Genomic DNA, 20,237 nt, shown 5'->3' with positions numbered 1-20,237 from the left:
CTGGGAGACCCCTCCATTTTGTCTTCAGCTGGCTAAAGAGAGCCTCTCCACCCCCAGGATACCTGAAAGAAATTGGAACAAAGGACAGTGACTGCAAGGGGTGTGAGTGATTGCTGGACCCAGGCTAAAGGAGATTAGTCTGTAAAAGGGAGCATTCTGGAACTGGTGAGGATCTTATCTGTATTCAGTTTGATTAGGCATAGATTTGTGCATTTTATTTTATTTTGCTTGGTGACTTACTTTGTTCTGTCTGTTACTACTTGGAACCACTTAAATCCTACTTTCTGTATTTAATAAAATCACGTTTTACTTATTAATTAACTCAGAGTATGTATTAATACCTGGGGGAGCAAACAGCTGTGCATATCTCTCTATCAGTGTTATAGAGGGCGAACAATTTATGAGTTTACCCTGTATAAGCTTTATACAGGGTAAAACGGATTTATTTGGGTTTAGACCCCATTGGGAGTTGGGCATCTGAGTGTTAAAGACAAGGACACTTCTGTTAGCTGCTTTCAGTTAAACCTGCTGCTTTGGGGAAAGTAATTCAGATCCTGGGTCTTTGTTGGAGCAGACGGGAGTGTCTGGCTCAGCAAGACAGGGTGCTGGAGTCCTGAGCTGGCAGGGAAGGCAGGGGTAGAAGTGGTCTGGGCACATCGGATGGCAGCTCCCAAGGGGGTTTCTGTGATCCAACTCGTCACAATGGGTTATTGCCATACTCAACAAGTAAGCTTTTAAGCCTAGAGACAGAGGAAGGGTGGGGATATGGAGCAAAGGTAAGATTGGTCCTGGAATTTTTCCTGGATGTTTCTGGATTTTAAACTGTTAATATTGTTCTGAAAAGGCAATATATTACTTTCAAGTTCTTACTTTGTAATTTATATTCCATTCAGACAAAGGGATCTTGGGGTGGGCAGAAGTCACTCTATTATGTAATATGGTTTATACTCGAATTTGGTGGTGGCTATTTTTAAGACACTCTTAACCAAAATCCATTTAGTCTGAGGGCACATATCATTGCACTGTGTATTCTCTAGACAGAAGAACAGGATACCAAAATGTCCATCATTGTCATATCCTCCAAAGCTGTTACTGCCATTCTGTGAATAGGCCTCCAAGATGTTCCAAACGCAGTTTAAGTTGTATCCATTCTACTTAGATTGTAAGATCTGTGGGGCAGGGACTGTATTTATGTTCTGAGTTTGTATAGCACCTGGCATAATGAGGTCCCGGTCCCTGACTAGGACTCCTAGGTGCTATGGTAATACAAATAATTACTAATAAAGCCAAGTCCTTCCCACAGCACCACCTATTCTGTGTGTTCCACCTTCCCTCAGAAATCTCTGTGCGGCCACATAGGAGAGGCTCTGAATTTCAGGGAGCATGAAGGAACAAAGAAGAAGCCATTTTGGAGCAAGCACACCTGTGAATCTGGAGGATTTCTTGCTGGTAAATGCTCCATGTCACATTAACTTTGGTTCTGCATTCTAAGAGCCCCAAAAGGGTTACAGACAGCCGATGCAATGGCACATTAGTGACAGGAGATCCTGCCAATAGAACAGAGGGATGTACACTCTGTGCCAATGCGCCATGACTGAGAATTTGAGGCTGGTATGCCTTGCACATTCCTTGACTCCTTGAAAGTGAGGACATACCCCAGTCCTCCCAACCAGCAATAATTCCTCCATCCTGTGGGAAAGAGGATTTCAAAGGCTGAGTTGTTGATAAACTTTTCTTTAAGCAGGATGGGATAACTTGATCAGTACAGACTACGGGGTCCTGGAAAACCCTTACAGGATACTGCCCACTGAAATTACTGATGCTATCTTAAAAATATTCACCAATTTGGTACAACAGGTCCATTTACTTACTTCGTTCCACCATACAGTGGGTCAAAAAACTGAGCAGTAATCCTTGCAGCATACCAAGAAACAGCCACCATGGAAGAGAGTCCTATGGAGAAAAATTCAAAATGCACATACTTAAATAAACCATTAAATAGTTCTACAGCTTTAAATTATGAAAACAGATGTACATTTCACTTAGTTTGCTAATCATGAAAGCAGTATTGAGCACCAATGGTGTCCTAAGTTCAGTCTCAATGCACAATGTTGGTATCTTACCTGCTAAAATGAAGATCGCTCCCCCCGTTACAGAAATCTTTACTTTTGTGTTTTCATTACTCATCCCAACTTGTGTGCACTTTAAACCAAACAATGACAGCACAGTAGCCAAGAGACCCAAGACGATGGAAATGATCATCAGGGCACGACATGCTTGTATGTAAGCTGCATTAGAAAAGCAGGACAAAAAAAATCAGTTCCTGCACAAGTAATTTAATAAAATTCAATTTTGAAAGTACATGTTCATCAAAGAAAATGTCAAATAATTATCAGAATTAATGATGAGTGAAGTTTACAAGGTATAGCTATTTGGTTTACAGAAGCATCTAAAAGTCAGAATGTTTATGCAGTAAAGAAATTAATGAGGTCGCAAATTTTAATGCTGAACTGGACTAACTAGTAGTGATGGGGTTAATGGTTTCAATAACACCCGACAAAGGTTTTTGTAAACCTGAAAAATTACATCCAAATTAGTGAGTTGGTTATCTGATCACCAGAACTATATGAACCATTGCTTGTTGTAAGGCCAAATGTGAGTTTTTGTGTCCATTAAAAATGATGCATGAAAAAGAGTAGGTACTAATTTAGAGGAGACCTTGGAAATCTGGCTCTTCGTGTTTAAATTCTCTGATGCATTTATCAGATGTCCATTGTCCAAGGTATTTGGGCTTGAAATCTCAAAAAAAGATTCTTGCAAATTGAACTTCCCTTTTAAAAAAAACTTGCCAAGTGCCTCCAAGTTGCCCACCTTAATCCAGTTCCGAACCACAAGCAATAAATGCCTGAACTACTGAGCTAAAAACTCCAGAATATTAAAGGGTATAAGTGTTTGAGGAAATAAATATTTTATAAAACATCTATTTCAAGCTTTCTTGAGGAAAGAAATCACAAGCAATAAAAGGGCAAAAAATCATTTTCCATAAAATGAATAGTTTTAGCCCTGATTTTCAGCTAACCTGGCCTTTGGAGGCATATAAAATGGGTGAGTGCACAGCCTGAACAGTCACAGCTTTCTGGAAAGTTTAGGGTTGCATGGCACGGATGTGTGTAACACCAAAGATAGGGATCCATATGGACAATGCTCAAAGGATGTTAAGATTTAGTTCTTTCAAACTCCTAAAGTATTAAGCAGGATTAATTGTAACTCGCCAGAGTATTAAATCACACCTTTTGGGTAACTGATGTAAAGTTTAATGATTACATTATTTTCTAACAAAGCGATTTACTACTACACCCCTTACCACATTATAATAATCTCAACAACCTTAACTATGGAGCTCCTAGAGTTAATTCCACAACAGGAGGGGTTACTCTCAATTTTTTTTTATAGAAGGTATTTATTAATCAGGTTACGAACTAAGCTAATTTACCAATCAATAGTAATTGCAGCACATGATTCTACAGCAGAGATGGCACAGAGCTAATTGCGCCACCTCAATCTGTTTCATTGCCAATGTTCTATTTACACAATAGTTTTATTGTTTTTCAACTCAATTTATATTTAGTCTCTGACCTTCTGACATCCGTTCAATATCCTAGTTATTGCTTAACATTTGCTTGGCTATAGTTTTTCCACTTCCAGCTTTGTAGAAAGTAGCAACAATTTGCACATAAATGGCATCTGTCAAAGACCTTGAGAAATCTAAGTATTATTCCCATTTTATAGATAGGAAAACTGAGGCCCAGATACTCCGTGACTATCTGAGTCCCAGTCCCCCACTCTAACCATTACATCATACTGACTCTAGATGAAAATATGTTACTTATGTTTAAGGTTAGATAATATATATGGTGCACAAACCATTCAGAATGAACCACTTTGAGGTTGTGTATATAGCAAATAATAGTTACTGATTAAAATTTGTTTTGTTTTCCAGCCAATCTTGTCGGCTAAATATTTGAACCTTCAAGCCAATCCTGTTTTTAAAATTTAAGACTCACAAAAGGAAGCCCAGTAGGTTAAGGCTTATGCATCCTTTGTGTATGAATTGTATTTGTTATACTTTAACACCACAAAGGGCAATTTAATTCCTGTCTTGTTTTAAGGCCTGATGATCAGTATGTAAAGAAATAGTCAGTGGCGATAGCTGAATCTCAATTTATTTTGCCAAAAACGTATTAAATTCAATTTTTGTTTTAGTCCAAAGTGCTTTCACATACAAGATCCCAAAGGAATGTGAATCTGAATATCAAAAATAGAGTAGTTGTAGGAGGTGGTTGAAGAAAACAAGCTGGTCAGTTTCACCTTCTGGGGCTTCATCACCCAATTTGAGGTCCTGGGATCCTCCTTTTAGATACTGCAAAACAAGTTTCTGCATCCTTAGGCCTTTCGTTGAGCAGCTCATTCTCTTTCCATGCAATATTGTTTGATGTTTGCCTTCTAAGATTCTCTGTCTGCACTGATTTTGTCCAGTAGCTTATCTCTTGGACCCATCATCTCATCTTTCTTGTTTTTCATCAATCTGCTCTTCAGTTTGTTTTTCTATTTTCCTTGTTCAGTTTTCTTTTTCCAGGGCATTGTTCATTCTTTACCTACTTCAATCTCCTCCTTTGATGCGATACAAACTATCTACAATAGCACCTCAGAATTATGAGCACCAGAATTACAAACTGACCAGTCAATCACACACCTCATTTGGAACCAGAAGTACGCAATCAGGAAGCAGCAGAGACCAAAAAAAAAAAAAAAAGCAAATACAGTACAGTACTCTGTTAAACATAAACTACTAAAAAAATAAAGGGAAAGCCACATTTTTCCTCTGCATAGTAATTTCAAAGCTGTATTAAGTCAATGTTTAGTTGTAAACTTTTGAAAGAACAACCGTAACATTTTGTTCACAGTTACGAACAACCTCCGTTCCCGAGGTGTTCTTAACTCTGAGGTTCTACTGTATTATATATTCCATAAGTATATTCCTTATATGAAGCCTTGATTAACTTCACTAATCTGAAGCAGAGACTTTGAATCTTAACTCAAGGATAATAAAACTAGAGTTTAAAGTGCCAATACAAATAGAAATTGGCAGCTGATTAACTGCTTAGTGACAAATGCTTGATCTACAGCTGTAACACAGGTGCTAAATACATAAGTAATTTAATACAGTTGGTCTCCTTTGCACCGCACTCTGAATTAGCAGTGCCTAAAATAAGATATTCAATTCAAACCCCTTATCTGTGTTAAAGGGATCTGGATATCTTTGACTACAGGGAGTTGTATTATAGAAATACAGATTCTGGGCCATATCCTGCCCTTTGTCTATGCATCAACTGTGGTCAGATTGTTAAATTTAGTTTGTTCTCGATACTGACTATTTCATCGACTGTGCTGTGAATTGCCCATGTACAGTTGCTCAGATAAACTTTGGCTGTCATAACTTTTAGGCACCTGACTGGGTGATATCTTATCTCCACAGTTTTGTTTCCTGAACAATCCTCAAACCCTGTATAACACTCCTTTCATTCTAAAGTTTCATACTTTAAAAATAATTGTATTCGTGTCCAAAGAAGCTCAAGGCATCTTATACAATAGATGAAAAGGTAAAAATTAAATCAAAATTAATATACTAAGTAAAGTCCTACTGATCTCAAAAAGGTTTTAAACCTGATTTAAAGGGAGCTACATCTGATATCAGAGGGCACTCTAACCAGCTAGGGCTGCCAATGCAGAGACCTTCAAGAGATCCCTCCTGCGTCTGTTTAAAACCATGCTCTAACAGCCCATCACCAAAGATGTCTTTCCTTTCTACCTCTGATCTCATTCATTTTCATTGTTTCAGTTACATTTCTGCGCAGATGATTCCTGAATAACCTCTACATTGGAGCTGAACCCTGACCCTCATCTGTGCGATCTTATGCTTCCAGCTCCTTCAGGAATTCTCTGGATGTCCTGCTGCTCTCTCAAACTCCAAAATTGAGCTACTTATTTCTTCCAAACCTTTTTTCTCCACCTTCCTGATCTGTCACCATAACAACTACACTATCCTTCCTCAAGTTTCAGAGTAACAGCCGTGTTAGTCTGTATCCGCAAAAAGAAGAACAGGAGTACTTGTGGCACCTTAGAGACTAACAAATTTATTAGAGCATAAGCTTTCGTGGACTACAGCCCACTTCTTCGGATGCATCCGAAGAAGTGGGCTGTAGTCCACGAAAGCTTATGCTCTAATAAATTTGTTAGTCTCTAAGGTGCCACAAGTACTCCTGTTCTTCTTTTTACTATCCTTCCTGTCTCCCAGGCTTGCAACTCTTATCTTTGACTCTTCTCTTCTTCCGTAAATCCAGTGGCTCCAAGTTCTATTGCTTTTTTCCTCTGTTATAGGAAAATCCACTTTTTCCTTACTATCTTCATCTCTTTTCTTCTCTCAAATATTGCAAACTCTACACCCTCCAGGCTATCCAACATCCCTCTGCTTAAGAAATGTTCCCTTCCTGCTGGTCTAACCATAGAGCCATCCTCTGAATATATTCATTCACTTCCTCTTACTGCATCAAATTTAAGATTCAAGTTCTCACCTTTAAAGCCCTACCTATACATTTCCTATATGTCTGCTCTCATTTCTCCCTTAGAACACCCCCACCCCCACCTCTCACTCCCTACTATGCTCTCATCCTCTATCAAATCCTCTTCGGTTCCCTTTCCCTCCTCCCACTTTTGCCTTTGTATCCTCACTCCTGATATTCTTGTCTGCCTCCTCTGAATTTCTTTAAAGCCACATCTTCCAAAAGGCTCTCTTACCTTCTTATCAGTGAAACACTCTTGTGTTACTGGGTAGGGAATTCTAAAAAAATTCCCACTGGTATCATCACTGTGTAAATTTATAGTGCCATATAAATAATTACTAATAAAATGCTATGTGGAGCCAAAAGCTCTAAATTATGAGGCCCAGTCCAGTGGTGGATTTATATAATAACACAATCCATGCTCAAATAAGCAGCCTGCAGAGAGAAAACAGATGGATATTATCCTAATTGTTATTGTAGAATGCAAGAAGTTTATTCACACCACATTTTATGTTCCTCTCACGCTAAAGAAATACACCTCTACCCCGATATAACGCTGTCCTCGGGAGCCAAAAAATCTTACTGCGTTATATGTGAAACCGACTTATATCGCTTTGATCTGCTGGAGTGCGCAGCCCCTGCCCCCCCGGAGCGCTGCTTTGCCACGTTATATCCGAATTCATGTTATATCGGGTCGTGTTATATTGGGGTAGAGGGGTAAAAAGAAACCTACGCAAATCATTTTAAACCTGCTTCTGAGAGAAAAATAGTTTAAGGAAATTATAAATCTCCCCTAGCAGTTACCTTTTATCTTTAGTGTACTGTAACTTAAATTCTTAAAATGTAATTAAAATCTTTTCCAGATTAGAATGTATGTTTTAGGGCTTGTCCACACATGAAATTTATTTTGGTTTAAAGTAGAGTGTGAATTTAAAGTGGAGTAGCTACTGTGGAATAACTTCAAATACAGAGGGTATGTCTACACTACGAAATTAGTTCGAATTTATAGAAGCCGGTTTTATTGAAATCGGTTGTATACAGCCGATTGTGTATGTCCACACAATAAAATGCTCTAGGTGCTCTAGTCGGCAGACCGCGTCCACAGTACGAGGCTAGCGTCGACTTCCGGAGCATTGCACTATGGGTAGCTATCCCACAGCTATCCCACAGTTCCCGCAGTCTCCGCCGCCCCTTGGAATTCTGGGTTGAGATCCCAATGCCCGGATGATGCAAAACAGTGTCGCGGGCGGTTCTGGGTACATGTCGTCAGGCCCCTCCCTCCCCCGTCACAGCAACGGCAGACAATAGATTCGCGCCCTTTTATCTGGGTTAGTTACCTGGGTTACCTGTGCAGACAACATGGAGCCCGCTCAGCACAGCTGAGCTCACCGTCACCATATATCCTCTTGGTGCCGGCAGACGTGGGACTGCATTGCTACACAGCAGCAGCTGCTAACTGCCTTTTGGCGGTAGACGGTGCAGTAGACTGGTAGCCTTCATCGGCGATCTGGGTGCTGGCAGCCGTGGGGCTTGCCTTTTGGCAGTAAATGGTGTATTATGACTGTTAGCCGGCCTATTACAAGTCGGGTCATCGCACATTAGCAGAGTCTTCCCTGAGCAGCAGCTCGTGCAATAGGCCTGAAGACCATCGTCATACACCGCCCCGTATTTGCTGCCAAGCACCCAGAAAGATGCCGAGGGCTATCAGTCACGCTGCACCGTCGTCTTAAGATGTAAAAAATAGATTTTCTCTGTATTCATTTGCTTCCCCCTCCCTCCGTCAAATCAACGGCCTGCTAAACCCAGGGTTTTCAGTTTAATCTTTGGGGGGGACCAGTCTGTGACAGTTGTTTGTGTCTCTCCCTGATGCACAGCCACCGTTCTTTATTTTAATTCCCTGTGCCTGTACGCCATGTCGTCACTCGGCCCCCCTCCCTCCTTCCCCTAGGCCGTCAGATACTACGTTTGCGCCACAGCTCGAGCCGCGAAGCGGTTCACGCCTTTTCTTTGAATTCTGGGTTGAGATCCCAATGCCCGGATGATGCAAAACAGTGTCGCGGGCGGTTCTGGGTACATGTCGTCAGGCCCCTCCCTCCCCCGTCACAGCAACGGCAGACAATAGATTCGCGCCTTTTTACCTGGGTTACCTGGGTTACCTGTGCAGACAACATGGAGCCCGCTCAGCACAGCTGAGCTCACCGTCACCATATGTCCTCTGGGTGCCGGCAGACGTGGGACTGCATTGCTACACAGCAGCAGCTGCTAACTGCCTTTTGGCAGTAGACGGTGTAGCATGAGTGATAGCCGTGGGGCTGGCAGCCGTAGGGCTGCATTGCACCAGCCCCTTCCAGGCGATGGTATATTATGACTGGTACCCGTCGTCGTCGTACTGGAGTGGCTGTCAATCATGGCCACCTGGGCAGACATGCTACTGTCTCGATGATGACGGTTACCAGTCATAATGTACTATTTTCTGCCAATTGCCCAATATTGTCTGCTAAGCACCCAGAAGAGGCCGAGGGCGATGCTGGGTGCTGGCGGACGTGGGGCTGGCAGACATGGGGCTGCATTGCTACACAGCAGCAGCCCCTTGCCTTTTGGCAGATGATGGTATATTATGATTGGTACCCATCATCATCATACTGGTATGGCTGTCACTCATGCTGCAGCGTTGGCTGCCACCTTAAGATGTAAAAAATAGATTTATTCTGTGTTCATTTGCTTCCCCTTCCTCCGTGAAATCAACGGCCTGCTAAGCCCAGGGTTTCCAGTTTAATCTTTGGGGGGACCATTCTGTGTGACAGTTGTTTGTGTTTCTCCCTGTTCCTGTACCTGTACGCCATGTCGTCACTTGGCCCTCCCTCCCTCCCTCCCTCCCTCCCGCCCTCCTTCTCCTGGTCCATCAGATACTACTTTCGCGCCTTTTTTCTGACCAGGCGCCATAGCTAGCACTGGGATCATGGAGCCCGCTCAGATCACCGCGGCAATTATGAGCACTATGAACACCACGCGCATTGTCCTGGAGTATATGCAGAGCCAGAACATGCCAAGGCGAAACCCGGACCAGGCGAGGAGGCGATTGCAGCACGGCGACGAGAGTGATGAGGAAATTGACATGGCCATAGACCTCTCACAAGGCACAGGCCCCAGCAATGTGGAAATCATGGTGTCACTGGGGCAGGTTGATACCGTGGAACGCCGATTCTGGGCCCGGGAAACAAGCACAGACTGGTGGGATCGCATCGTGCTGCAGGTATGGGACGATTCCCAGTGGCTGCGAAACTTTCGCATGCGTAAGGCCACTTTCATGGAACTTTGTGACTTGCTTTCCCCTGCCCTGAAGCGCCAGAATACCAAGATGAGAGCAGCCCTCACAGTTGAGAAGCGAGTGGCGATAGCCCTGTGGAAGCTTGCAACGCCAGACAGCTACCGGTCAGTCGGGAATCAATTTGGAGTGGGCAAATCTACGGTGGGGGCTGCTGTGATCCAATTTGCCAGGGCAATGAAAGACCTGGTGATAGCAAGGGTAGTGACTCTGGGCAACGTGCAGTCAATAGTGGATGGTTTTGCTGAAATGGGATTCCCAAACTGTGGCGGGGCCATAGACGGAACCCATATCCCTATCTTGTCACCGGAGCACCAAGCCACCGACTACGTAAACCGCAAGGGGTACTTTTCAATGCTGCTGCAAGCCCTGGTGGATCACAAGGGACGTTTCACCAACATCAACGTGGGATGGCCGGGAAAGGTACATGATGCTCGCGTCTTCAGGAACTCTGCTCTGTTTCGAAAGCTGGAGGAAGGGACTTTCTTCCCGGACCAGAAAGTGACCATTGGGGATGTTGAAATGCCTATCGTGATCCTTGGGGACCCAGCCTACCCCTTAATGCCATGGCTCATGAAGCCGTACACAGGCAGCCTGGACAGGAGTCAGGACCTGTTCAACTACAGGCTGAGCAAGTGCCGAATGGTGGTGGAATGTGCATTTGGACGTTTAAAAGCGCGCTGGCGCAGCTTACTGACTCGCTCAGACCTCAGCGAAAAGAATATCCCTATTGTTATTGCTGCTTGCTGTGCGCTCCACAATATCTGTGAGAGTAAGGGGGAGACCTTTATGGCGGGGTGGGAGGTTGAGGCAACTCGCCTGGCCGCTGATTACGCGCAGCCAGACACCAGGGCGGTTAGAGGAGCACAGCAGGGCGCGGTGCGCATCAGAGAAGCTTTGAAAACGAGTTTTGTGACTGGCCAGGCTACTGTGTGAAACTTCTGTTTGTTTCTCCTTGATGAACCCTCCAACCCCCCCCCCCCGACCCGGTTCACTCTACTTCCCTGTAAACCAACCACCCCACCCCACCCTCCCCTCCCCCTTGCAGAGGCAATAAAGTCATTGTTTTTTCACATTCATGCATTCTTTATTAGTTCCTTACAGAGGTAGGGGGATAATTGCCAAGGTAGCCTGGGATGGGTGGGGGAGGAGGGATGGAAAAGGACACACTGCATTTTAAAACTTTAACTCTTATTGAAGGCCAGCCTTCTGATGCTTTGGCGATCATCTGGGGTGGAGTGACTGGGTGGACGGAGGCCCCCCCACCGTGTTCTTGGGCGTCTGGGTGAGGAGGCTATGGAACTTGGGGAGGAGGGCTGTTGGTTACACAGGGGCTGTAGCGGCGGTCTCTGCTCCTGCTGCCTTTCCTGCAACTCAACCATACGCTCGAGCATATCACTTTGATGCTCCAGCAGACGGAGCATTGCCTCTTGCCGTCTGTCTGCAAGCTGACGCCACCTATCGTCTTCAGCCCGCCACTTGCTCTGTTCTTCCCGCGATTCAGCCCGCCACCTCTCCTCTCGTTCATATTGGGCTTTTCTCATCTCCGTCATTGACTGCCTCCACGCATTCTGCTGTGCTCTATCAGCCTGGGCGGACATCTGCAGCTCCGTGAACATCTCGTCCCTCGTCTTACGTTTTCTCTTTCTAATGTTCACGAGCCTCTGCGAAGGAGAAACATTTGCAGCTGGTGGAGGAGAAGGGAGAGGTGGTTAAAAAGGACACATTTTAGGGAACAATGGGTACACTCTTTCATTACAAGGTCGCATATTTCGGCTTGCAGGCAGCCATCGTAGGCCACAGTGTTTTGGCTTTTTTAACCTTCTTAACATGCGGGAAAGGTTGCAAACAGCAGCGCATTTCCCATATCAAGGATGAATTGGGTTGTCCATTTAAAATGGGGTTTCAATGTAAAAGGAGGGGGCTGCGGTTTCCCGGTTAACATGCGGCACAAACACAAGTAAACCACCCCCCCCCACACACACACACACGATTCTCTGGGATGATCACTTCACCCCTCCCCCCCACCGCGTGGTTAACAGCGGGGAACATTTCTGGTCAGAAGAGCAGGAACGGGCGCCTCTGAATGTCCCCCTTAATAAAATCACCCCATTTCAACCAGGAGAGCTTTCTGGAGATGTCCCTGGAGGATTTCCGCCCCATCCCCATACACGTTAACAGACTTGCTTGCTTTTTTTTTGTAATGTTTACAAATATTTACAAAGTTACACTCACCAGAGGTCTCCTGTGTGCCCTGAGGGTCTTGGGTGAGTTCGGGGGTTACTGGTTCCAGGTCCAGGGTCACAAACATATCCTGGCTGTTGGGGAAACCGGTTTCTCCGCTTCCTTGCTGCTGTGAGCTACCTACAGTACCTCCATCGTCATCTTCCTCGTTCCCCGAACCGTCTTCCCTGTGTGTTTCTCCAGTGAGAGAGTCATAGCACACGGTTGGGGTAGTGGTGGCTGCACCCCCTAGGATCGCATGCAGCTCCGCGTAGTAGCGGCAAGTTTGCGGCTCTGCCCCGGACCTTCCGTTTGCTTCTCTGGCTTTGTGGTAGGCTTGCCTTAGCTCCTTAATTTTCACGCGGCACTGCTGTGTGTCCCTGTTATGGCCTCGGTCCTTCATGGCCTTGGAGATCTTTTCTAATACTTTTCCATTTCTTTTACTGCTACGGAGTTCAGCTATCACTGCTTCATCTCCCCATATGGCGAGCAGATCTCGTACCTCCCGTTCGGTCCATGCTGGAGCTCTTTTGCGATCCTGGGAGGACTCCATGACGGTTACCTGTGCTGATGAGCTCTGCGTGGTCACCTGTGCTCTCCACGCTGGGCAAACAGGAAATGAAATTCAAACCTTCGCGGGTCTTTTCCTGTCTACCTGGTCAGTGCATCTGAGTTGAGAGCGCTGTCCAGAGCGGTCACAATGAAGCACTGTGGGATAGCTCCCGGAGGCCAATAACATCGAATTCCGTCCACACTACCCCAATTCCGACCCGCAAAGGCCGGTTTTATCGCTAATCCCCTCGTCGGAGGTGGTGTAAAGAAACCGGTTTAAAGGGCCCTTTAATTCGAAAGAAAGGGCCTCGTTGTGTGGACGTGTCCAGGCTTAATTCGGTTTAACGCTGCTAAAGTCGACCTAAACCCGTAGTGTAGACCAGGCCACAGACTCGTATTCCAGAATAAGACTGCCTTTTTCCAAATTAACTTAATCCACTTTGGAAGCTAAACCAGAAAAAGGCAATCTTATTCCAGAATATAAGTGTCCACACATGGAGTTATTCTGGAATATTCCAGAATAACTCCATGTGTAGAAGCCTTTAGGCTGCCTTAGGTCTGGTCTATACTACCCGCCTGAATCGGCGGGTAGAAATCGACCTCTCAGGGATCGATTTATCACGTCCCATCGGGACGCGACAATCGATCCCCGAATCGGCGCTCTAACTCCACCAGCAGAGGTGGTAGTAAGCGCCGCCGACAAAAAGCGGCAGAAGTCGATTTTGCCGCCGTCCTCACAACGGGGTAAGTCGGCTGCAATACGTCGAATTCAGCTACGCTATTCACGTAGCTGAATTTGCGTATCTTAAATCGACTCCCCGCTGTAGTGTAGATGTACCCTTAGAGTACATAAATCTACCTGGTTTATGTCTGCAGTTTACAATATAATGAATGTTGTTACTACATAATTAAAACTTTAGAACAATACAAAGAAAGATTTTGTTGAAGATTTACATATTTAACTCAGATACACGGCAATTCAGATTTCGGAAGTTTAAAACCAAATCCAATCAGAAAAGAACCCGCTACTTCTAATACACAGATTAATTTAAATAATATTTAATAGCTTTTTTAATTTCTCTCACAACACAATGTATTAGTCTGAATAGGCAGTTTGACATAAATGCTATTTCATACCTATTTATATTAAAAAGCTCCCAATGCAGTATACTAATGTCAAATATTTAGATTATGCCTATAAAATATCTCTCCGAAAAAAATAAAGAAACACTGTAAGACACATTAAGGCTAGAAATGGTACAATACCCAGTTATCTTTCCACAGGATGTCAGAAAGCAGATTACATTATGTTTAAAATGCATATTAAAAGAATATTTGCCTGATTAAGTGAGTTGATATATATTATTTTTATAGCTTTTTCTAATGTGCTTTATTTGACACATTCTGCTTCTTTATAGACTTTTTTATTGCAAAAGTCTGAGAAGCCATTATTGACCAAAAATATCTATTTTACCTTTTGTCACAGTTCCCAATGAGTGCCCCCTCCTGCTCACTCACTAGGACTGATGTAAGGAGAATCCAAGCCTCTGTGCTCTGGATCCCCTAAGGTATGAAGCTTCCAAAGCCTCAGCAGACTGCAGCATTAGTTCCTCTCCTGGCTTCTCTGGCACATTTCCTAGGCACTGATTCTGAGTCTGTACCCCTTCTCAGAAATGGGGGTCTTCAGCCAACCTGCCCTCTGCCCCACAACCGGCACTGACCCCTGAATACCCCAGTTACTTAAACACAACCTCTCCCAGAACTCCACTTCTATTTTATAGTTTAACTCTCTCAGGAGCATGCAACAGCTGTAAAGCAGTTAAAACACACGCACAGAGCACAGTCTAACACCTTTATTCTCTTTTATACTTAATCATGTAAAGCACAGAGTAAAGATCATACAAAACAATAAACACCTGAACCTACTATGTCCCTCAATTTCTAGCTCACCCTTCCTTTGTGAGTCCTTGGGGAACCATCTGGGCCCCAGAAGGCAGGCAGGGTGTCCCAAAATATTATATAGTGAGTGGTCTTTCCCTCATGGACTGAAGAAAATGTCCTCCCCCACACACATCCCCCAGCAGACCAGCCTCTATCTTTTTAAAAACTTCAATTCCCTGTATCAGGTGACATCTTTGTCAGCTTCCCCACATGAGCACAAACCCATCAGATGACTCTGTTGCCAAGGTGACTTTCCCCCTGCTAACTCAGTTACTTTGGAAAGGAACCACCAGTCTTTTGTCTAGAGGGAATAGATTTCCAACGATTGGGTACTTAAGAGTCAACTACCCTCTATTATTATTCTTTTGCCATCCACCTTCGGAATTTTCAACCCAACATGGAGACAAAGGGTATATCTTCACTAGCAATGTGTAGTCGCGGCACCAGCACTGGGAGAGAGCACCCAGTGCTGTAAAAAACCCACCCCCACGTGGGGAGGAGCTACCAGTGCTCGTGCACTGTCTACACTGCCACTTAATGGCGCTGAAATTTACAGCGTTTAGGGGGGTGTTTTTTCACACCCCTGAGCGAGAAAGTTGCAGCGCTGTAAAGTGGCAGTGTAGACAAGGTCAAACAGACAATAGAGGAAGCAAAGGCTGCACATTCAGAAGTTTACAGCCTGATACAGACATATAGGGTTAATAATCTCATACAGAATTCATAAATTGTACAGACATAGTCCCAATTCATCACACCTTTATCTTCCATTACTACTAGACAGGATATAGGGTTAGATTTTTTATAACTGACATTACTTCTTTCCAACAAATTCTTCTATTATATAAAAAATATTGCACAAAAATAGAGACGTACCAGGCAGTGCCAATATAGAATCGAATTTTCTGCAGTTGGAGACTCCAGTGCTATCTTCCGCACAGCTTTTCCACAGATTTTCAAACAAGCTAGAAGTTGTAATCACATTCCCATGTATGGTGGAGATTTTCCAGTAACTATTCGATAAAGTGGCTCCCACAATTAGCCACCCACACAAGCTCAGCAGAAAGCCAGTGATTTCCAAAGCAGCAGACATGTTTGTGAATATTAATACACTCAACTATGTCTATCTTTTATTAAAATGAAGTGTGTACAAATATTGCTCCCTTCAGAAGACTACGTGCTGTTCTATCTCTGGTTTCACTCCAAAATGAAGCTACCTTTGCTCTTTGCTCAACCCACAGAGTGATAAGGCTTTTCGTGCATGACTGTAATATCTGGGAGCAATTTATGGGAAAGATATTAATTGAAATAGTTTGATAAACTTACAAATTCTATTTAACATTTTTTGTGATTAAAAGTTACAGAGTGAGCCCATCATGCATCCAGAGTCAGAAAGTCTAACCAGTGTTCTGACTATCACTCCTCTTGTGAAGTGTTTGAGATTGGTAAATTTTTGTGATGTTCATAAATCTCTATCTTATTTTTATCAATCACGGGTTTACATAAGGCTACTATTACTTGGAATTTTATTGCTGCTTTGAAAGTTTAGTGTTCTTATATTATTTGCTTTAAGACAAAATTAGATTGTAAATTCAACAATTTGGAACTTTGTTTTATACACACAGCACTTTATGTACTTTTGGAACTTTATTATGCACAACAATAAATCATCCCATCATAAAATATATTTTAGTTAAGATAGACAGCTACTGTATTACTATATTGAGTATTTCAAAGGATGTTAAGTTAGTGAATAAAAGGTAAACATTAATATTTTACAGACTATTGATCTCTAGTTAAAGTGATATATCCTCATGAACCCGCATCCCACTCACACTGGAAAATGAAAGTATGACAACACAAGTTTAATGGAATCACAGCAAAATAAGACAAAGTCTCAGGAGGATTGAATCACAATTTGAAAACAGTTATATGGATAGCAATATCAATTTATTAAAAGTTTCAGTTTGTCACAAGTTGTTATTTTTTTAGAGTTCTAGTGACTAAGGGTATAATCATATCCCAGGCTAGCTCCACAGAAGAAATGTGCACTGGCACTTAATGACTTTAGTAACTTAAGCTGCTTGCAAATATCAATAGGGTTAACCATCTTTTACAGGTGGTAAACTGCTTCTACCTCACCTTGAAAAGAAAGCAAAATTTCTTTACAAACTAGATTAGGGATCGGCAACCTTTGGCACGCAGCTCGCCAGGATAAGCACCCTGGCGGTCCAGGCCGATTTGTTTCCCTGCCAGGTCCGCAGGTTCGGCCGATTGCGGTTCCCCCGGCTGCGGTTCGCCGCTCCAGGCCAATGGGGGCTGCGGGAAGCGGCATGGGCCAAGGGATGTGCTGGCCACCACTTCCCGCAGCCCCCGTTGGCCTGGAGCGGCGAACCGCAGCCAGGGGGAGCCGCGATCGGCCAACCTGCAGACGCGGCAGGTAAACAAACCGGCCCAGCCCGCCAGGGTGCTTACCCTGGCAAGCCACCTGCCAAAGGTTGCCGATCCCTGAATTAGATCCTTATGTTGTGTTAGAATTATATAGAAATGCACCTTGATATAATACAGTTATAAAGTGATGGCATTATGTAAAGTTTACATACAGACTCCCAAAAGGACATCACAAGTGCCACAAATTCTTAGTAAACCAGATGCGTCTGCTCTTTTAGATATGCTCGTCAAACCTCTCCAGCCATTTTGTGGCTAGGCTGTAGAAGGGTGGATTTGGTTGCAAAGGGATGTTAGAACACTATATGCCTGTTTCTGCTACCATAAAAATCAATGGGAGTTTTGCTGTTGACTTAGACAAGAGCAGATTTGGGACTCTAAAGGTATGTCTGCACAGCAATTAAACACCCGTGGCTGGCCCATGTCAGCTGACTTGGGCTTGTGGAACTTGGGCTAATGGGTTGTAAAACTGCATTGTAGACTAAGTCAGCTGACACAGGCTAGCTGCGGGTATTTAATTGTTGTGTGGACATACCCTAAATGCCTTCCTGCAGTATTTGCTGTGCTCACCTGTGCCTTTGCACTTGAAAGGCAATCTTAAAGCTCTGAGATGGCCATGAGGATTTGCTCCTCGTAAGGTATGGGTCAAAAATTGTGGTAACAATTTCACTTCTCAAGAGAATCCTACCAAATCCTGCACTTCTGCCTCAGGGGGTCTCTGCAATTTTAAAGTAATGGTACTTTAGATCAGCATATTATAGCAGTACTTATATCCCTTTTGAAGAACTTGCTGTTTTTGCCAAAAAAGAAGAGGGAGAACTTCAGGGTCATTTATCCCTACATTGGCTTTAATCCTCACTACCTGACAGACTACCTCTCCTCACACATCTTTGCCACAGCTGAATTCAGTTAGGCACTTTTTATATTAGCGGCAGTGATCACTTGGGTTTAATGAAAGGGCCTTGAGTCATTTTGCTTTCCTTGATGCTCAGAGATCTGAACCTTAACCTTTAGAGCACAGTGCAAGACTTATCTCTTCAAACATGTGCTTGAGAGGGTAGTTTGTGTTTTATGCTTTGTTGTGTCTTCCCAAGATCTGCATACATCACTTTACCATGACCATCCATAACTGCTCATTCATTCCTGGCCATTATACAGTCTCTCTGGCTCGCCTTAAGCAACCTTCAATACCCAGATGTGAAAATTTCATTCGAAAAAGCTGCTGGAATAACTACTCTTTCTCCCCAAAACATAATGCCATTCTGTATGCACAACGCATCTCTTATCTGAAAGAATGGTGTTACCTCTTTAGGTACTTGGTCTGTTGTCGCTGGCCATCCTTGTAAGATCATGAGTTTCAATGTCTCTAGCATTCTGTCTTGCTCCGTACCTCTCAGTATCTTTCTCAGTCTATCTTCCGAGATAGATAAATACTGTACCATATTTACTGTCACCACCTCTGCCTCTACGGACCCCTCCTTGCTGGGTTCTGGCAGGTATGCACAGCTCAAGGTGTCCACCAACACCAAATTTCTGCCAGGGCAATACTTGTATGTGGTAGCTCTGCAGTTGCATCATCATCCATTGTAAGCTTTTTGGTGCACTGAGGCTTGGTGTACACTATCAACTAATGTTAGTAGAACTATATCGCTCACAAAATCCACACCCCTGAGTGACATAGTTCTACTAACATACTGCCACAACCCCTAGTGTAGACAGTGCTATGTTGATGGGAGAGCTCTTCTGTCAACATAGCTACCACCTGTCGGGAAGATGAAGTACCTACAGTGATAGGAGAAGCTCTCCCATTGGTGTACGTAGTGTCTTCACTATGTGCTACAGTGGTGCAGCTGCTCCACTGCATTACTCTAAGTGTAGACAAGCCCTCAGTAATGTCTTTCTCCAAATGCTTTTGAGAGGTTTATGGTCAGATTGTATGTCCACGTATGTGTACTGGTGAAATTTTTCCATTCCAAAGAGAATTGCTAACTCTTTTTCAATTTGAGCACAGCCCTTCTCTGTCACGTACAATGCTTTGCTTTTTAATGCACCAGATTCCCACCGCCCTTGCAGCCTGGTAACCCCTAGACTTGACTTGGATGCATCACATTGCAGCAGCAGGTGTTCCTCTGCATTGTAATATTTCAAAATAGGAGTCTTCCCAATCATCTTTTACTTTCTGGAATGCTTGCTCACGTTGGTCCGTACACTCCCACAGCGTGTCTCAACTTGTCAGCTGCCTCAGGATCTCCAAGCTCTTAGAGAGATGGTTGCAAAACTTTGCTAAATAATTGACCATTCCCAGAAATCTTTGTACTCCTTTAACATCGCTGGGTCTTGGGATTTCTCTCATTGCCCTCACTGTCTTTGGGTCTATTTTTAGGCCTTTGGGGGTCAACAAATGTCCAATATATGACACCTCGGTTACTCTCAACCTGAGCTTGTCTAAGTTCAATTTAGTATTTTTTTCTCTTCATCTCTGTAAAAACTGTAGTAATTTGTAGTCATGATCTCATTGTGCTTATTCTGGATTGTCACCCTCTCTTACTAGCAGCACATTGTCTGCTATTGCTGGATTCCCGTCATGCTTGGGTCAATCTGCTCTGGAATGATTCCCATTGGCATCCTTGGCATACCATACCACTGGTATTGCCCAAATGGAGTTGCGCAGGTTGTCAAGTAAGCTTGGATTCTACATCACGTACTGTAAAATGTCTCACTTTAGACAGATCTGGTAGTACCTCCTCAATTGTACGCAGAGGGAAATGGTGCTATTTCAAAACTTGTTTAAAGGCTTTGAGTCTATGCATATTCTCAGGGCTGATCTACACTACTGCTTAAGTTGATGTAACTTACATAGCTCAGGAGTATGAAAAAGACACTCCCATGAGTGACACAAGTTACATAGACTTAAGTGCTGTCCACATCAGCGCTATGTTGGCAGGAGACTCTTTTGCCAGCATAGCTTCCACCTCTCACAGACATGGAATAATTATGCTGGTAGTAGAGCGCTCTCCTGGCAGCACAGTGTGTCTTCACCAGATGTGCTACAGCAGCGCAGCTGCATCGGTGCAGCTCTGCCAATGTAGCACATAGTGTAGACTTGCCCTCAGTTTCCAGATGGCTTTCTT

General features: G+C 43.8%; 1 protein-coding gene across 2 annotated transcripts in view; it reads right to left on the bottom strand.

Moving 5' to 3' along the window:
- LOC128842729 (claudin-15-like) overlaps window positions 1-20,237 on the bottom strand; it is a 33,691-nt gene that overhangs the window by 6,518 nt on the left and 6,936 nt on the right. The window contains exons 1-3 of one of the 2 annotated variants that reach the window (XM_054038872.1): window positions 15,535-15,863; window positions 2,124-2,288; window positions 1,872-1,953 (exon numbers count right to left, since the gene is read on the bottom strand). In XM_054038872.1, the coding sequence (XP_053894847.1) occupies window positions 1,872-1,953; window positions 2,124-2,288; window positions 15,535-15,751 (464 nt within the window). In that variant the 5' untranslated portion in view covers window positions 15,752-15,863. Of the gene's footprint in view, window positions 1-1,871; window positions 1,954-2,123; window positions 2,289-15,534; window positions 15,864-20,237 lie in introns of those variants that run through there. The other variant, XM_054038871.1, reaches the window with a different exon arrangement.

Source organism: Malaclemys terrapin, chromosome 9 (genome assembly GCF_027887155.1).
Source record: "Malaclemys terrapin pileata isolate rMalTer1 chromosome 9, rMalTer1.hap1, whole genome shotgun sequence".
In the NCBI taxonomy this organism is placed as follows: Eukaryota; Metazoa; Chordata; order Testudines; family Emydidae; genus Malaclemys; species Malaclemys terrapin.
This window is presented reverse-complemented; position numbering and strand designations above follow the sequence as displayed.